We start from the raw sequence: 16,268 nt of genomic DNA, 5'->3' as shown, positions 1-16,268 counted from the left end.
TGGCTTTTGGGGGGTTTTGTTGTGGTTTTGGTTTTTTGTTTGTTTTTAATAGGGCACAGAGGAAAACGTTAGTGCACAATGCTGAAATTGGTGATCTGGTCGCTGAGGCAGGTATCCAAAAAGCAGCAGTCGCTGGAGCAGCTACATTACTGTCGTTCTTCGTGCTAGCGTGAGGTTTATGTGCCTTTGCGAGGAAGGTCACTTTTTACCCTCTTCCTCCCCCCCCCCCCCAACAACCCACCCTCCTTTTGCTAAGCCGTGCATCAGCAGCATGAATTCCAAGAAGCAGTAGGTGTTTCTTGGCATTTCAACTGGGATTTTGGAAAGGGAAGCCGGGTATTTAATGGGAAAAAATTGCGATGGAAGGAAAGGATGCGGAGGCTGCACACAGCCCTGGGTTTGCAGGCATGTGGAAGTTGTTGAAATAGGTAAAGGGTTGAAATTGGCATTTGGAAAATGGTGGCTATTTTTTTAGTTACTTGTACCAGAGACGAATATTGGGAAAAGCTGGGCCACAAAGAATTTTTCCTGTTTTGCAGTTTGCTGACAGCAGAAGGTAAAACATGTCCTTGAAGATACACAATTTTACATAAACAGCTGATGTTTACATAAGCCTAGATAAGTTTGTGAAAAACGCAGATAGCAAAAGATGCGGTGTTAGCTGAACTCCGCTATCCTGCTCTCTGTCCATGCAATAATTTATCAATTTTTTGTATTGTTGCAGTGTAAGAACAAAGTGAACAGCTGCACCTTCACCAAAGCAACCACCTGCGTTCCTCTTCTCCTCTGGAATGGACAATGGGATGGTCTCTGACTTTATCATGATCAAAAACTTCTTCCTCTTCTGCGTATCCATGAGTTTAGCCAGCCACTTCGGGTGAGTTGCCAGTTGCATTTGAATTTCTGCTGTGGCTTTTTTAAGGAGATGAGAAACCTTGGCTCTGTGTGGTACAGAGCAGCTAAGCAAAACAAGCGGGATTTGCGTTTTGTCTTAAGGTGCTGGTGTCGGGGGAAAGGGAGTGGTTTGCTCTCCTGTTGAAATTTGCTCTCTTGTATCGGTTCTTTATGCCTGCTATGGTGGCACAGGGAAAGGCTTGTGGGGCACAAGGGGCTCAGAGCAGGCCTACAGCTACCAAGTGCTCTGACCTGGGTTTAGAACAGCCGGGGTTGTGGTGCCCTCTGCCCCTGGGTCTGTGATGTCGGGATCTTGCACCTTCCCTCTCACCTGATGGGTGCTGGTTATAGGCAGTAGTGCAAAAAAACCCCCCCAAAACTGCGATAGTGAGACTTGATGCATGTTATTAGCTGGTACAGGCTTCCCTCCTGAGTGACCTAAGATAGTGACTGCTTAGAAAGATGTCTGAGTTGGAAACTTGTTAGAATAATTAGAAATTGTGTTTCCCTGAAGCATATAGCAAGGAATCCTCTTTCCTTATTTTTGCTTTGGATGCTTTCCTGACAGTGATATTCTGAAAACTGTATCAAAGAGATGCTCCAACTGTAGGTCTCAGAAAATGAAAAATAAAGTCAGAAATGCTCTATTTATATGTTTTCCCTATACCCAGAACTTTCCGAAAATGAGCTATACAATAGAATCTGGAAAAAGCATTTTCCAAGTGCTTGGGAAACGTAGGTTGATTCTTCTTTGTGGAGGAGAACAATTATTTATGATTTCACCAGAAAAAAAATGAATCCTCCCAGTATGCTGATTCACAAGCACACCCATCAATTCCTTGCTATAAGAAGATACAAAATGGAGATGCAAATCAGTTTCTGATTTCAAGCAAACGGATTTGTTCCAGATTGGAACTAGGAGAAAGACCAAACTTTGAGTGGTGACTGTCTATGCTGTAAGCAAAGCTTAGCCTGGTATCCAGCACGTGTCCCGTGCAGGTAGGTGGAAGCCCATGACCTCAGAGGTTTATATGAGCAGTTGTAGGACTGCACTCTACAGAGGATGCAAAGAGCTGCTCACTCATCTATTCACCTTGGAAAAACCTGGTCCTTCTTTCACCATGGTCTAAGGCAAAAGTGTCCCAAGATTTTGTGACAGAATTTAGGAGGGAAGAGTGGGACTTGCTTTAAACTTGTCTTTACATTATTGTAGTTTGACAAAGTATTTCCACATTGAGAAAAACTTAGTGACTATAACCTTAAGCCCTTCTTGGTTGTTTGTCATCCCTGTAGAAGGCAGCACATTGCAGTAGCTGAGTGTGACCTGCTTGGTGTGTGGATCTTTTAAGTGTGTATCTCCTCTAACACAAGAATAGATAGACGAGGATGCAAAAAACCCCAAAACCAAACAACCCAAAACCCAGACGGTTTAACTCCCTTTCGACTCCAAAGCAATTACTGAATCAAAGTCCCAGGTAGAAATCAGTGTGACCTGTAACCTGGCAGATAACCGGAATAGGACAGTTAGAGGAAACTAGGACACTTGTTTTCTGCAAGTTAGTCAAAAAGCTTCTGTGCACTGAAATGAGATCATCACGTAAATTCCCCCCACCCCACCCCACCCCCCTCGCCCCCCATTTCTGATCCAGTAATTTTAGTCCAGGCCTGCAGAGATGAGCAGCTTCAATTCACTGCACCATTCACACACTGCCTTAGGGCTGAATTTTGACCCTGCTCGAAAGACAGAGGATGCTCCAGCTCTTCTGCTTCAGAGGCAGAAGCAGTTTCAGAGTGTAATTTGCTAAGTGCTTTGGGACTGACTCTTCAGGACGGAGGAGTACAATTAACATGTAGGCTGCTGTATTAACTGCAGGAATCTAATACTGATAACACTTGCTGTTGCTACCAGATTCTTCTTTATTAGCTTCATCCATGTTTCCACTGCTCTGCTATATTGCAGTTAGTTTTGCAATGTCTAGATAAAAGTGATTGGTCAAAGGAGCACAAATTAAAAATCTGTAGGACAGATGAAGGCAGATATTTTTATACAGTTCTCTATAGTCATTCCATATTTATATTAAATCATAAATACGGTTTTTGCTGACATAGCCAAAGCCACCTTGGGGGATTTTGATGCACAATGCCTGGTAACATAAACAGAAATTATGTATCTCAATCTACTAGGCTACTTGAGAAATCTCAGCAAAAGACTGTGATTAATGTTAAACATAAATGCATAATGACTATCGAGAATTATCCACATTAGCAGGCAGTAGAGGAGGACTGTAGACATAATTGGTAGCAGCTATCTAAAGAAAAATCACTGAACTAAAATGCAAAGATATAGATGAACTGAGAAGAGGTTTTGGAGTCCCCCCACTCCTGTTTTTGGTGTAACAGTTTTATGAATCTACTTCTGAAGAAACGGTCCAGCACAGGTCAAAGCCTTTTCAAGCCTGCTTGAATTCAGACTTGAGTTGTATAAAGCTCTAACAAATTAAGGTGTTTTACCTAAGCATTTCAAGGTAGCTCACAATTGCCTCAAAAGTAAACAATAAAGCTAGAGAATGATTAAAAGTAAAAGAAAACTATGGAGAGTATTTTCAGGTGAGATAAAACACTGCTTTTGGGCTCTCGGGGCACCCAGGTAGTGGCAGCCCCATGAGGGTTGGTGCCATGTGTGGCTGCTTACGCACAGATCTCCCTGAGATGAGGTAGCCCATGGTTGGCTCCAAGCTGGCCAGCTCTTACTTTGAAAGTCCTATGCTGTCCATGGGGTCACACTGGTGATGCACACTCCCTGCTGTGTTTGTGTTTTGGATGTGGAATTTCAGAAATCTGTCTAAGAGCCAGAACCAACAGGGATGGACGTTGTTCATGTACCCACAGTATAGTTGCCATCTGCTAATAATATTTATAATAGCAGAAGCACGGAGAACAGAAGATCCCAATTATGTGTAGCCAACGCAGCATTTCTCTGTACACTCTGAAGAATTCAGTCCATGGTGTGTCTGTATTTTCACATACTTCTTCTCCAGCTCACAGCCATTATTACTAAGACCATAATCCTGCTATTTAGGCAAAACATACCTCTCCTTCAGGCTGTTATTTCAAGTTAGTCTCTGCAGCCCTAAGCAGTTAGTTCTGCTGGGATACCTCATTTCAAGTACTTGTGATGCTAGGGAGTTCTTCCTCATATTTTTAAAGACTAATTTTGTAAGAATTATTATATCCTTATGCAGTCATGCTTGTCTGTTTATTCTTTTATTCTACCTTCCTTTCATTCTTCATATCTCCAGGTAGCTTTTTGGACCCATTAGACAGTTTTAATAACTGGATAACTAAATTGCTACCTAGAGCTGCGTGCAGGAGGCAGGCAGGTATCAGTCAGTCCCACTGCCAAACAGCTGAACAGCTTCAGCATCTCTGGCCTGTCAGCTGGCCAGAGAGCAGGAGTGTCCCTCAGCCCTTCCAGCTCTGCCTGGTGCAGGAGAAGCCCTGGCATGCAGTGCCTCCCGGTGAAGCTGCAGGTCAGTGACCTGGAGAGCTGAGGGTGCTGGGAGGTGTTCACTGACCCTGGAAGCAGTTCAGGACATCAAAAGTGGCATGAGGATGTCGGGGATTGGGGAGGACTGTAAGATGTCACCCTGTGAAAAACAGGCTTTCACTTCACTGCTCACAAATTGCTCCTTCCCAGAAGGTAGTAAAACACTGCTCTTGCTAAACAAAAGAATTAAATTATTTTTTAAGAATCTGAAAATAGTTTTAAAATGTCATAATTTTAGTCAGTTCTCTGTTCTAATCCAATGTGAAAGAATTGAGTCTTCAGTGCACAAATTCACAAAATCAACATTTTTAGATCTCAAGAATCCATACAGAAGGGGTGGCAAGAAACTAACTTAGAAAAGCAAATCTATTTCTTTTGCTGTCTGGCCAGCTGGCTTTATCCAAAAGTTTGTGTTCTCCACTGTCTTCTGCAAACTGTTAATTTGTCTGAAGTTCAGATATAATTGCAATCCTATTAAAGCAAGTTATTGGAAACACTGCTCTTAAAAGAGAGAGAGTAAAATATATCTTTCAGTAGTAAAATACTCTTCAGTTATTTTTTCAGAAATTCTTGCCTTTTCTTTTGAAAGAAGTTTTGGGAAAATCATTAAATATCTACCATACTTTTTCCTCTTATTACAACTAAGCTGTGAGTAGTACCTACCACGATTCTGACTAGATGCCAAAAAAGACAATTATGTTTAAAGTGGTAAATTATGGAGTTATCAGAAGAGGTAGCTGAGCATCTTTAGAGAGTTATTACATTTTATACTGATGGGCCCCTTCTGTGGCTTCTGATTTTTTCAGTTACCCTAAAATTGCAATATTAAATAAATGTGATGAGAAGTATTCCTGGTTGGTTTAGTTTATGTTCAATAATGAGCTTTAAATGCAATTATCTCTGAATTTTCTTAGCATATCCTTAATATTCTTTTCTAGGTTTATTTTTATCCCTTACTGAAAATTTCTGCTATAAAAACATTTTTTGCTGCAGAGAGGCAATAATGTGCTTACCTACTAATATGTTGATAAAGCCTAATCCTTAGCGGTGTGCAAATAATTAGTTTAGGGAAGGTAACACCTATTCCTCTCTATTCATTGAACTATGTAGTATCTAATATATGCATGTAAATTTGCAAGTAGAGTTTACATGTCTTTTTACATGTCACTACAATCTCAGCCCTAACTCCGAAACATGAATTTCACCAGCAATTTCAATAAAAGAGATTACATGCTAACTTTCTGTTAAGGCAGAGAAAGTCACACTTACATAAGAGCAAACAGCAATCCATCTACAAATGCAACTTCACATAATACTGGCATTTCACTGAAATTCAGAATCAGATCCTTTCTTTTCTGGGGGTAGTGATCTGCCAAATCTGAATTGGATTGCAGATTTGCAGAAGTGCAGACATTTTACTGGTCTTCACCATGGTTGTTTCTCCATCTTTTTCCTTTATTAATTAGCTTTTGTTGTGAATAAATAAAAGTATTTCAGTGTGTGGGGTGTGTGTACTATTCCTGTGAAAGATGTACATAGCTAAGCTAGAAGGAAGCAGCATCAATTACTCTTGTTAGATTGAGAGAAGCAGTTCTGAGAATTAACTATATTTTGTCCCATCCTCACAAAAATAGTTCAATGGAAATCCTCCCTCAGAGTTCAGTTGGCTTTGAATTCAGCTATAAGCACTAAAAATAACAAGCTTTTTCAAGAGCAGAGAAACTAGTGAAGCTTTGTGTCCTGTGCCCGCAGCATTGCATCTTTGCAATAATCCCAGCTCTGCATTTCATATCCCTTGTTCCCATCTCCCATTGCAACACCTACATTTTACCTGTACTGTCCTTTTCTCCCAAGATCTTTCATAATGACCCTGTAAGTCTCCTCCATATCTCTTAATTGTCAGAGAGGAGGGGTGCTGGTCTTGCTGAGGCTGTTTCAGAGCTACATGCATACTGAGTGGCCCAGACAGCGAGCCAGAGGGAATAGATGACTGCTAACCTCACATTTTTACTTAATGAGGCACTAATTTAGATTGCTCTCCCCTTGTCTAGTCACAGCTTCTCATGAAACTTGTAGGAATGAAATGAAGTTTGATCTCTCTGCTTCTTTGTCAGATGCAGTGGAAAATGAAAATGGGTTCCTACGTTGATGCGGTGTAGCAGGCAGACAGCATGATGCATATCTCTTTCTTATGAAAAAGAAAAGATAAAATAGATGAGAAAAGTCAAAAATAGTATTCTAGGTGTGCTGGATTTTCATGCTTTATACTAGGATTTTTTCAAAGCATTCGTTGTGGTTGCTGCATTTAAAGAAAGTCTCTAAGTTCTGTCTCCTCTTTGCATTCACTTTTAAATAGTGAATCCCTTCAATTACAATTGACAAAAAAGTGTACAGTCTTTTTTCTGGAATGGTCCAGCCTGAAAATGTGTCTAATGTTTCTGTAATCAGTTTGCATCTCCTGGATTAACTTTCTTGTCTGCCTCAGTTGCTCACAAGAGGTTGTGGTCGCAGCAAAGAAAACAGAATTAATTTGGTCTTTTGACCATGGAGATGAAAAATCGGCAAGATTTGTGGCTATGCCTCCACCTGCAGGGAGGAGAGATCCTTGGTGGCCTTGGGCTCTGCAGTGTGGAGCTTGCTGAGGATTGCAGCAGTGCCAGCTGCACTTAGGTCATAAGGAACCTCCTCAAGCTGGCGTTTTCATGGGCTTCGATGTTTCAGGGAATCACATCTGTGCTCCCTCCACCTGACCTTACTCCTGTGTCCTGAGGAGCTTTGCAATTCTTCTATGCCAGCAGAAGCATACCAACTGTAAAGGGAAGGAGCTCAGGACTGGGGGTCACTGGGTCTGTGAGGGGTACATGGCTGAGGGCTGAGCTGGGTCTGTGAGGAAATACATGGCTGAGGGCAGCTTGTTCTGAGCTGGTGTTGTTAAAGCTTCCAGATGCACCACAGGGGTGTCAGTGAAGTCTCATTAGTGGAAACCTTACACAGGTTAAACCAGGTTGAGGTCCCTTTGTCTTTCTTTGTATGAATTCTGTTCTGTAAGGTAAGGCAACCACGTATGTGACAAGTATTCTGCAAGGAAAGCTGTTCAGAGAGATGCTCAGAGCTTCTCTATTTATTTACAGATTTATATTCCTGGGGACTGGTAGTAAATAAGCATGGATTCTTTTTATTTATTTATTTATTTTATCTCTGGATGACTGGATGAGTTCAGGTTGCTGAGTGTAAGCTATTCCTGCCTGCTGGCGGGGTGCATGAGGCAGGGAACAGTTCCTGGTGGGGCGGTGTGCCCTGTCACAGCTGGAGGATTTGCTGGTGATCTCAGCAGAGACTGAATCATGAATAAGTGCCTGGTGTGAGCTGTCTTAAGAGATGCTCATTGCTTGCTGCAGGTGAAGCATGCTTGTGGATAATCTCCCTTGTCTATTCTTTAGGTAAGCAAAGGCATTAATTAGCAGGGGATTCTCCTAAGCATCTTTAAATGAAAATCAAACAGATTTAAAAATGTGAGTTGTTAGTTGTGCTGTGAGCAGCTTCCTAGGTCTGAACCATGGGTAAAATGATGAAATAAAAAAGAGTTCGAAATAAAAACAAATCTGGCCCAAAAGATATGGAAGGAGGCCCACTACACATTGCTGTTATTTGCATACTACAAGGGAGAACTAATTTATGCAAAAAGAGAGGAGGAGTGAAGAACTGTGGTTTCTGTACAGCAGTATGTTTTTCAGATACCCCAGTGATACCCCAGTGGGATTTTTCAGTGTAGTGGGAGTTTGTTATCCTCAAATAAGGTCACAGTTCATCCTTTGTTCTGGCAATAAATTATAGAAAGTTTGAAAATTAGAAGCTGTTTGGCATGTGAAGATTGAACAGCACCTTCAGGCATACTCAAAGGTGCCTCTCCAGGCAAACCTGTGCTTCTCATGTAGCTCTGCAGCCAACTGTAGTTCCCAAGGAATGGAGTGCTAACCTTAGGAAAACCAGTAACAGTTCTTGCCAGTGCTGTGAGCTGACCTTGCTCCCTGCAATGGATGAAGCAATGCCAGCACCGGGTATGTGGTGGGGCTGATGTGGGAAGGGGTAGTGCAGGGGACAGGGATCTGCCTGTGCATTATGGGCAAAGATCAAAGGGCTCAGGTGTCCCCCCATCCTGCATCCCATGGTTTTACCTCCATGGCCTGGGTCATTCTTTGGGCCCTCCTCCAGGGAGAGCTATTTACAAGTTTATAGTAATGAGGAAATAAAAATGTCTGCAGCTCCCTGTGCTGTTCAGGAGCAGCAGGAGAGCCTTGGAAGCTCCATCACAAAGTACGCTGGAGACTGAAGCCCCTTGAAGCCAGCATGGCTTTTGACATGTTTCCTATATTTTGTGTAAAACAGCTTTTCACAAACGCCGACACCATCAGTAAAAGAGGAGGCCAATGATAACATCACCATATTCACCAGGATCTTGGATGGTCTGCTGGACGGCTACGACAACAGACTGCGCCCAGGACTGGGAGGTACGATCACGTGTTGTCCCCTGCTGGACAGGGGCATTGTCTACATGGTGCCCTCTCAAGTGGCTACCTGCTCTTGGCTACTTGTGTTTGATTAACTAAACTAAGTCCAGAAAGCAGATTTGTCTCCTAGCAAATGGGGCACAAGGAAAAGATTACTGGAAGTCGTGTTCTTCAGTCACTCAGGTCATCTGAGGTTGGCTTAAGAGAGCATCTGTGATACATTTTTTTCTGTAATTGAATATGGTTTGGGTTTTTCTTTCTGGTATTTCCTAAGGTGAGCAAGACATTATGCCAGCAGGTTGCTTCACGATTGCCTCACTGGTCAGCCTGTATAAAATTATGTTGGTAATGCATGTCTCTTTTAAAAACAGATCCCCAAACCATCCATATTTAGACAAGTTCAGCAAATCTGTATTGATATGTCTTTTTGATAACCTCTACAGCAGCTATTTTAAAAGCGTAGCATGTGAATAGTGGTTGCCATCCTAACCTTGTTGAGCCCTTCTTCAGCTCTCTTTCCCCCAGATTTCTCTCATTTTCTACCCATGTGTAAACCATCTGTTATGTTTCTTCCTGGCCCTTTTTTAATCTGGCTACCCCCACCCCTTCCTCTTGTGAGACCAACACATTGCTTTCATCCCTTTCTCTCCTTCTCCTCTCACTTTACACAGAGATACTTGAAAATAGGGCTCGATGCTTTTTATCTTATATAACAAACTTCTGAAATTTCTGCCCTCAAATTAAATTAGACCTGCATTTGAAAAGATGCCAGAAGGACTTAGAGACTTGAGGGTAGAAATAACTTGACCTAACTGTGGACATCTCTGGTGTTTGGAATCAGGCAGATCACCCAAGCCAGCAGGGGGGAGTAGGTACAAGATACACTGCATCTGATCCTGTGGTAGGTATTGTGTAAGTGCTGGCAGTGCTAACTGACAGCCCAGAAAGCCAATCCCATCCTGGGATGCATCAAAAGAAGAGTGGCCAGCAAGCTGAGGGAGGAGGTGCTTCCCCTCTGCTTTTTTAAGTCCTGTGTCCAGCTCTGGAATCTTAGCATAAGAAGGACATGAACCTGTTGGTGTGAGTCCAGAGGAGGCTACTAAGATGATGAGAGGGCTGGAGTACCTCTCGTGTGAAGACATGTGAAGACATGTTGAGAGAGCTGGGGTTCTTCACCCTGGAGAAGAGAAGGCTCTGAGGGGACCTTCTATAAACCTTCCACTGCCTAAAGGTGCTTAGAGGAATGATGGGGAAGGACCCTTTATTGGAGAGTGGTAGGATGAGGGGTAATGGTTTTAAAGTAGAAGAGGATAGATTTAGATTAGGTAATAGGAAGAAATTCTTTACCTTGAGGGTGTATGAGGCAGTGGAACAGGTTTCTCAGAGAAGCTATGGATACCCCATCCGTAGAAATGGTCAAGGCCAGGTTGGATGGGGCTCTGAGAAACCTGATCTAGTCAAGGGTGTCCCTGCCCATGGCAAGGGGTTGAAACTAGATGATCTTTAAAGTCCCTTCCAACCCAAACCAGTCTGTGTCTCTAAGATCAAAACCTGACAGTCAGAGGAAATGCACCCTTGAAAGGCTGGTTTCTTTCTGTTAGTAAGGACAAAGCCTGGACTCCCAAAGGTCAACAACTGCATTTGATCCAGGATGAAATGCCTACTCAAGCATGCTCTTAATTTCAGTCTTTTGGGGATTTTTTGAGTGATTCAGAAATTAATAGAAATAATCATTGCCAGTAGGTATTTGCATTTTAAACCAATTACTGATGTGGAGCCTCTGTTTATTACAGAGAGAATAACTCAGGTGAAAACAGACATCTATGTTACCAGTTTTGGTCCTGTGTCAGACACAGAAATGGTAAGTTAGCATGTGGCTGTCAACTTGGTTGTATTTATTTCGCTAAAGTCATTTTTGGAACCATCATTACTATTCAGATCCTGCAATACCTTGAGTGTTTCTTTGTGCCAGGAATACACCATTGATGTTTTTTTCCGACAAAGCTGGAAAGATGAAAGGCTGCGGTTCAAAGGACCTATGCAACGCCTCCCTCTTAACAACTTGCTCGCCAGCAAGATCTGGACCCCAGACACTTTTTTCCACAATGGCAAGAAGTCTATTGCTCACAACATGACAACCCCAAACAAACTTCTGCGCCTGGAGGATGATGGCACTCTGCTGTATACTATGAGGTAATAGCCAGGGTTGATGTCTTCTGATGCTGATTTCCAGATAACTACTACTACTTGTGGGGAGCATCACTTTTCTCCACTCCTAGTAGAGCCAGGGAACCAATCTCTCACACATATTTGTATGAATATCAAGAAAAATGAAAAATATAATTGTAGCCTTCAAGTACAGATTAATTAGTAGCTTCTGAATAGTGCCAGTGCTTAACTATTTCTTTTGATTAAATGGAAAGCATATTCTCAACAGATTTGATGATTCAGTTCAGCTTTTTTAAGATGATCTGTTCTCTCTTACTGTTTGTGTTTGCAGCTGTAGTGCAGACTGCAGGAAAACAGTATCCAAGACCAGAAACTGAGACTTTGTTCTGGGGCAGTACATCTTGAACTCTTGGAGCTTTTGTTAAATATTTTTTTAATTAATTGGACTAATAGTGCTAAAAGGCAAATGATCATAGGGATAAATGACATAAGCTAGCAGCACTGTGAATCTGCTTTAGCAAGTACAATCCTGCAAACAAAGCTGGGACGTTATATTACTGAGGAGCAAATAAGTGTCTCAGATCTTCAGAGAGGTACTCCTCTTCTGATTTGAGAATACTGCCAAGAATCATCATTGCAAAATGCAGATAGAAGATATAACATCAATGATTTTAGGTGTCTGAATTCTTTTCAGGGCAAATCCCACATCAGTGTATGGAAATTTGCTCATTACAGGTAATTAGCCGCTGGTAATTAAGACTGCTGTCTGTCTTCAACAGGGTTTTCTCCAAGACTGTAGTCATATGGACAACTTGAAAAAGAGATAAAAGAAAAAACCTACTGAGCAACAAAGGGTTATTCTGAACTTTCCAGAAACGAGCCCAAAGTGCCTGAGACCCAGCAAAGTGCTCAGGAGCCTGAATTTGGGCACTGAGATGACTGGGTTTCAGCAGGCACCCCCAGCCATGTGTGGGAAGCTGAGCTCCAGCTGGTGCTGTGTCCTGCTGTGGGACCACACAGTCCTGCTCGCTGGCAGGGAGAGCCCCAGGCTCGCTCATGGGCCTAGTGGTTAAGACTTGTTGAGGCTCAAGAGGGTTATGCTTCTGTACACAGGGGCCTGGAGCTTCCCAGGTTTCATTTCAGGTATTTCAGACACGTTTGAGTTTTTTGAGCATACTTAAATCCGTTATTCTGGAAGGAGAAGGAGACACAGGATATGTTTACATGTGGCCTTACAGCTTTAGACCATCCCAGTTCTAACTACATTAGCACTAAAAAGACTGTCATGATGGAAGTCAGGTTTAAAAGAAGGAAAAACCATCCTAATTTTCTCTTCTCCTATGTGTGTTGCTGTACTTACTAGCCCCAAATTAGCGATTACCACAATAATAAACCAAAAAATGTGAGGATTCATGGACAGACTTAAAAGTCCAAATAGCTATCAGAGAAACTTCACAAAGAAAGGTAGTAATGCCAGCCTTAAAACCAGTCTCACTGCTGCGTGGACTATGTAATTACCAGTCCAGAGATTGCAGAAGTGGCAATTCCCAATTATCTTTTTAAATTACTTGTGTAAGTGAAGTCCAGATCAGACTCACATTCATCCTGGAGCAAAACCTTATATTGTGGGACGTGTTGCACAATTTCTGTGCAAGCACTGGTTCTTGCAGTGTTAAACAAATGCAGTGAAGCCCTGATTCATGAGGTGAGGAGCGAAGGCACCACAGCTAGCAGAGTGAGACCTGGGTGAACTAGACCTAGGCGAGCTCATCACTGAATCTGAGTTACTCTGTCAAGGTCTCTCTCTGGTGAAAATGGCACAATATTTTCAGGTCCCACAGGTACCCTACTGAGGAAAAGCTCAGCATATGCAGCTGGAGAAAAATATGGATGTGACACAGACTTTCTCATCATCCCACTCAGCTTATTTTCTCCCGATTTTTTGGGATTGGTGATTTTGTAGACTACAGAAAGAACAGAATGCTTTTGTAACCTAAAAAACCATGCAACATAACTTTTTTTTTGTTAGAATATTGTCTGTGGAAATAAAATTTCTACTAACCACAGGATATGTGATAAGAAGAAGAGTGCAAAGCTTTTAAATCAGCTCGCTTTCCACTATTACAGGGAATAACTTTCAAGTGTCTATCCCTTCTGCTTAAACATGAGTCAGGAGCCTGCTTTTGTAACATGCACAGAGCTGTGCTCCTTTAGAAGCAGAGCCATTCTGTGCCACAGGGTGGCTTGAGGCTCCCATCCCAACCTGTTCAGAGGTGACTGTGAGAAGCAGCCAGCCCCTTCAGCTTCCTTGAGTGTCCTAAAAAAAGTAACAGCTAGCAGAGTTACCTAGGATGGCATTCCTTGAGAAGATAGATACCACTTTTTTGGGGGGGAGCTGCTTGTCTCAGTGGTAGTGCATTGTGAAGTACTGAGCTTCAGCTGAGGCTTGAGCCCCAGTTCCTGTAGCTCCCATCAGGCTTACTCAGTTCTCAGGATCTGGGGATGTGTAGACAACCCTCTGTTAGCTCTGCATTCTCCTCGTTTCCAAGGAGGAATTGCGAGCTTCCCAGACTGTACGTAGGAGTATTCCGTGTGGGGAGGATTGGACCCTCTGTCATTGACAGAGATGCCTGAATTGCTTTTGCAACCTTGCATCTGGCTGCCTGAATGTAGGGGAGGAAAGCAGCCGAGCCAATGCTGACCTTCCATCCTATTTCACTTCCAAATATACCAAGTATGAGCAGCTGAGCACAACTCCAGCTTTAGTACTTGTCAGGACATAGGTTTCCATGACACACGTGTTTACTTATAAAGAAAAACGCACACCTCGCATCTTGCATTTGAGGATACGTTGTCTGGGTCGGAGGTTGATGGGATGTGTGTTGCTAGGGAAATCTGATAAATGGGCTTCTGTGTATGTGTGGCATTAAAGCCCTTCTGTGTGAATAGAGGAACACAACATGTCCTCTAGACAGATTTCAGAGACAGCAGTGTTCTCTGTGGGGAATGATTTAATAATTCTGCTTGTCTTTCACTTGGAAGGAACTATTAGTTTTATTTCACTAATGGGATTTACAATTGAAGCGCTCCTGAATGGAGCCCTGCAAATTCTGTTTCGGCCCCTAGAGGGGAGTATTGTCTGTAGCTCCACTTTCAATTTTTTTCACTTTTTTTTTTTTTTGTCAGTAAAAGCAGTGTTATAAAAAGCCCTACAAAACATACTTCATATTTCACTATATAAATAGCTTTGTGAATGAAGCTAAAAATTAGATTCTTTCCTTTTAAAAAATTAAAATGCATTTAGTTTATCTTATCTGAGAAATAAATATTGTGAAAAGTATAAAATTTGTTTATTTTGAAAAATTGGAACAGTGATTTAAGTAACATTTTCAGGCTAAGAAGAGAACCATCATCTTTCAGTGAGCTGCTTTTTTCCTTTTTTTTTTTTTTTCTCAGTGGGAATTGGCTGTAAAGACAGAAGCTTTGATAAACTTTGCTGTAGAATGCCAGAAAAAAATGCTGTGAAGAAAAGAAGCCAAAAATTATACGAAGTAGAGCATGCTCACTAGAGCTAAACTTTTGGACCCTAAATTAACTTTTGGGCCAGCAGCTTTTACACATTTTTTAATGGTTTTCTATTAGCTTGTAGATAGTGAATAATCTTTCTTGTGCCTTCACAAAAGAACTCCTTAGAGCCCCATTCTTACTGGCAATTTGAAAAGATCCCGAATCCCTTTTTTTACCACCAGGGCTTCTATGCATCCGATATAATCTGGGAATTTAGTAGGACATAGTCATATATCTGAGGAGTGCCCAAACAGATTTTTCCCATGTTATTATGGTGACTGAAGGTTGTCAGAGAACCTGGGAGATTTTACAGTAAAATCTGTCCCAGTAATTTGCATATGAATAATTTAACAGCTGGAGAATGCAGACATTCTTGGAGTTAAAAAAACTCCAAAATTTTTAGTACAGCCCTGAAATTCTTTTATCTTTACTGTTCCAGAAAGATATTTGCAATTCAGAAATGTGTGTCCACTTGATGGCAGCAGAACCCTTCTGCTTGCTGTGCTGTGGTGCACATGCAGGCTTACCTAGGCTGAAAATATTGATTCTTACATTAGCACTTAGTGTTAAAATTGTATGTGAAAGTGAACACATGTCCTGGGTGCATGTTAGCACTAATTCTGCTCTGCCATGAAGGACTTGGATTAGCAACCTAACCATTTTATGCTCTAGAGCTATTGATCATAAAACCAGTTGACCAGAAGATGTGGGGCTGCTTTCAAGACTTTTAATGGGAAATCCAGGGTTTGTTTGTTTGTTGTTTGTTTGAACAGGAAAATTATTCTATGAGAAATGTGTGCGTTCTCAAGCTCTGACTTTGCCAGACATAGGTTTGCTAGGGTGCCCACGAGTGACAAGTGACCAGCAAATCTATGATTTAAAACTAATTCTCAGTTTTCCATCAGCCAGATGTCTAGATGGATTTCTGTTCAATCTGAATGTGATTTTTCTTATTTTTTATATATAGCTACAGAAAGGGATCTGTCAGTGCTTTTTAGGTATTGTATAAATATTGCAAAACTAATTACAAGCTGTGAAGACATACAAATACGCATTTCCTTTCCCTGTGTTAGACTTGCTGCATTTTCTTTTGTATTCAAGCTTCAACCTGCCTGAAGCTGGAAGGAAAAAAAGTGATTTCTTTACATTGGGCTGAATCTTGCAGAGTGATGAAAAATTGCCATGGTGGCTAGGACTCTCAGCTGCTTTTCGTCAATTCAGATTTTGACAGAGCGAGAGAAAATAGCGATATGTGAAGTGAAGGGCCCTTCCCTGAGGATAGCAGCAGGATTCTTGTTTAAAAACCAAGTCTCTTGGTTCCCCTCGCTCTGTTTTGGTTGCACATTGTCCCATTTCTCAAAAGTTGTCCTTCAAGGAACCATGATTTGTTGTTTTGAAAAATCCAGGGCTGGAGTTACTCATAGGGAGAGGAAGGCATCAGAGGAGACCGTGGTGTAATTCATTCAAAGGGGCAGTTATGACCAAATATAATCCCAATGTAGATTGTGTGACAATGGCCTATTCTGCTGGTAATGAAAGTGTGCAGAGCCCCACAGAGATCTCCATCACAGAGATGGGAACTC

At 41.9% G+C, this 16,268-nt stretch overlaps 1 protein-coding gene across 1 annotated transcript in view; it reads left to right on the top strand.

Moving 5' to 3' along the window:
• The first annotated feature begins 791 nt into the window (after positions 1–791).
• GABRA5 (gamma-aminobutyric acid type A receptor subunit alpha5) overlaps positions 792–16,268 on the top strand; it is a 53,778-nt gene continuing 38,301 nt past the window's right edge. Inside the window, exons 1-4 of the mRNA XM_030235082.2 lie at positions 792–877; positions 8,828–8,949; positions 10,743–10,810; positions 10,922–11,142. Coding sequence (XP_030090942.1) covers positions 792–877; positions 8,828–8,949; positions 10,743–10,810; positions 10,922–11,142 — 497 coding nt within the window. The remainder of the gene's footprint in view (positions 878–8,827; positions 8,950–10,742; positions 10,811–10,921; positions 11,143–16,268) is intronic.

Source organism: Serinus canaria, chromosome 1, assembly GCF_022539315.1.
Source record: "Serinus canaria isolate serCan28SL12 chromosome 1, serCan2020, whole genome shotgun sequence".
Taxonomy (NCBI): domain Eukaryota; kingdom Metazoa; phylum Chordata; class Aves; order Passeriformes; family Fringillidae; genus Serinus; species Serinus canaria.
The sequence above is the reverse complement of the archived record's forward strand: the minus strand, read 5'-3'. Positions and strand labels throughout refer to the sequence as shown.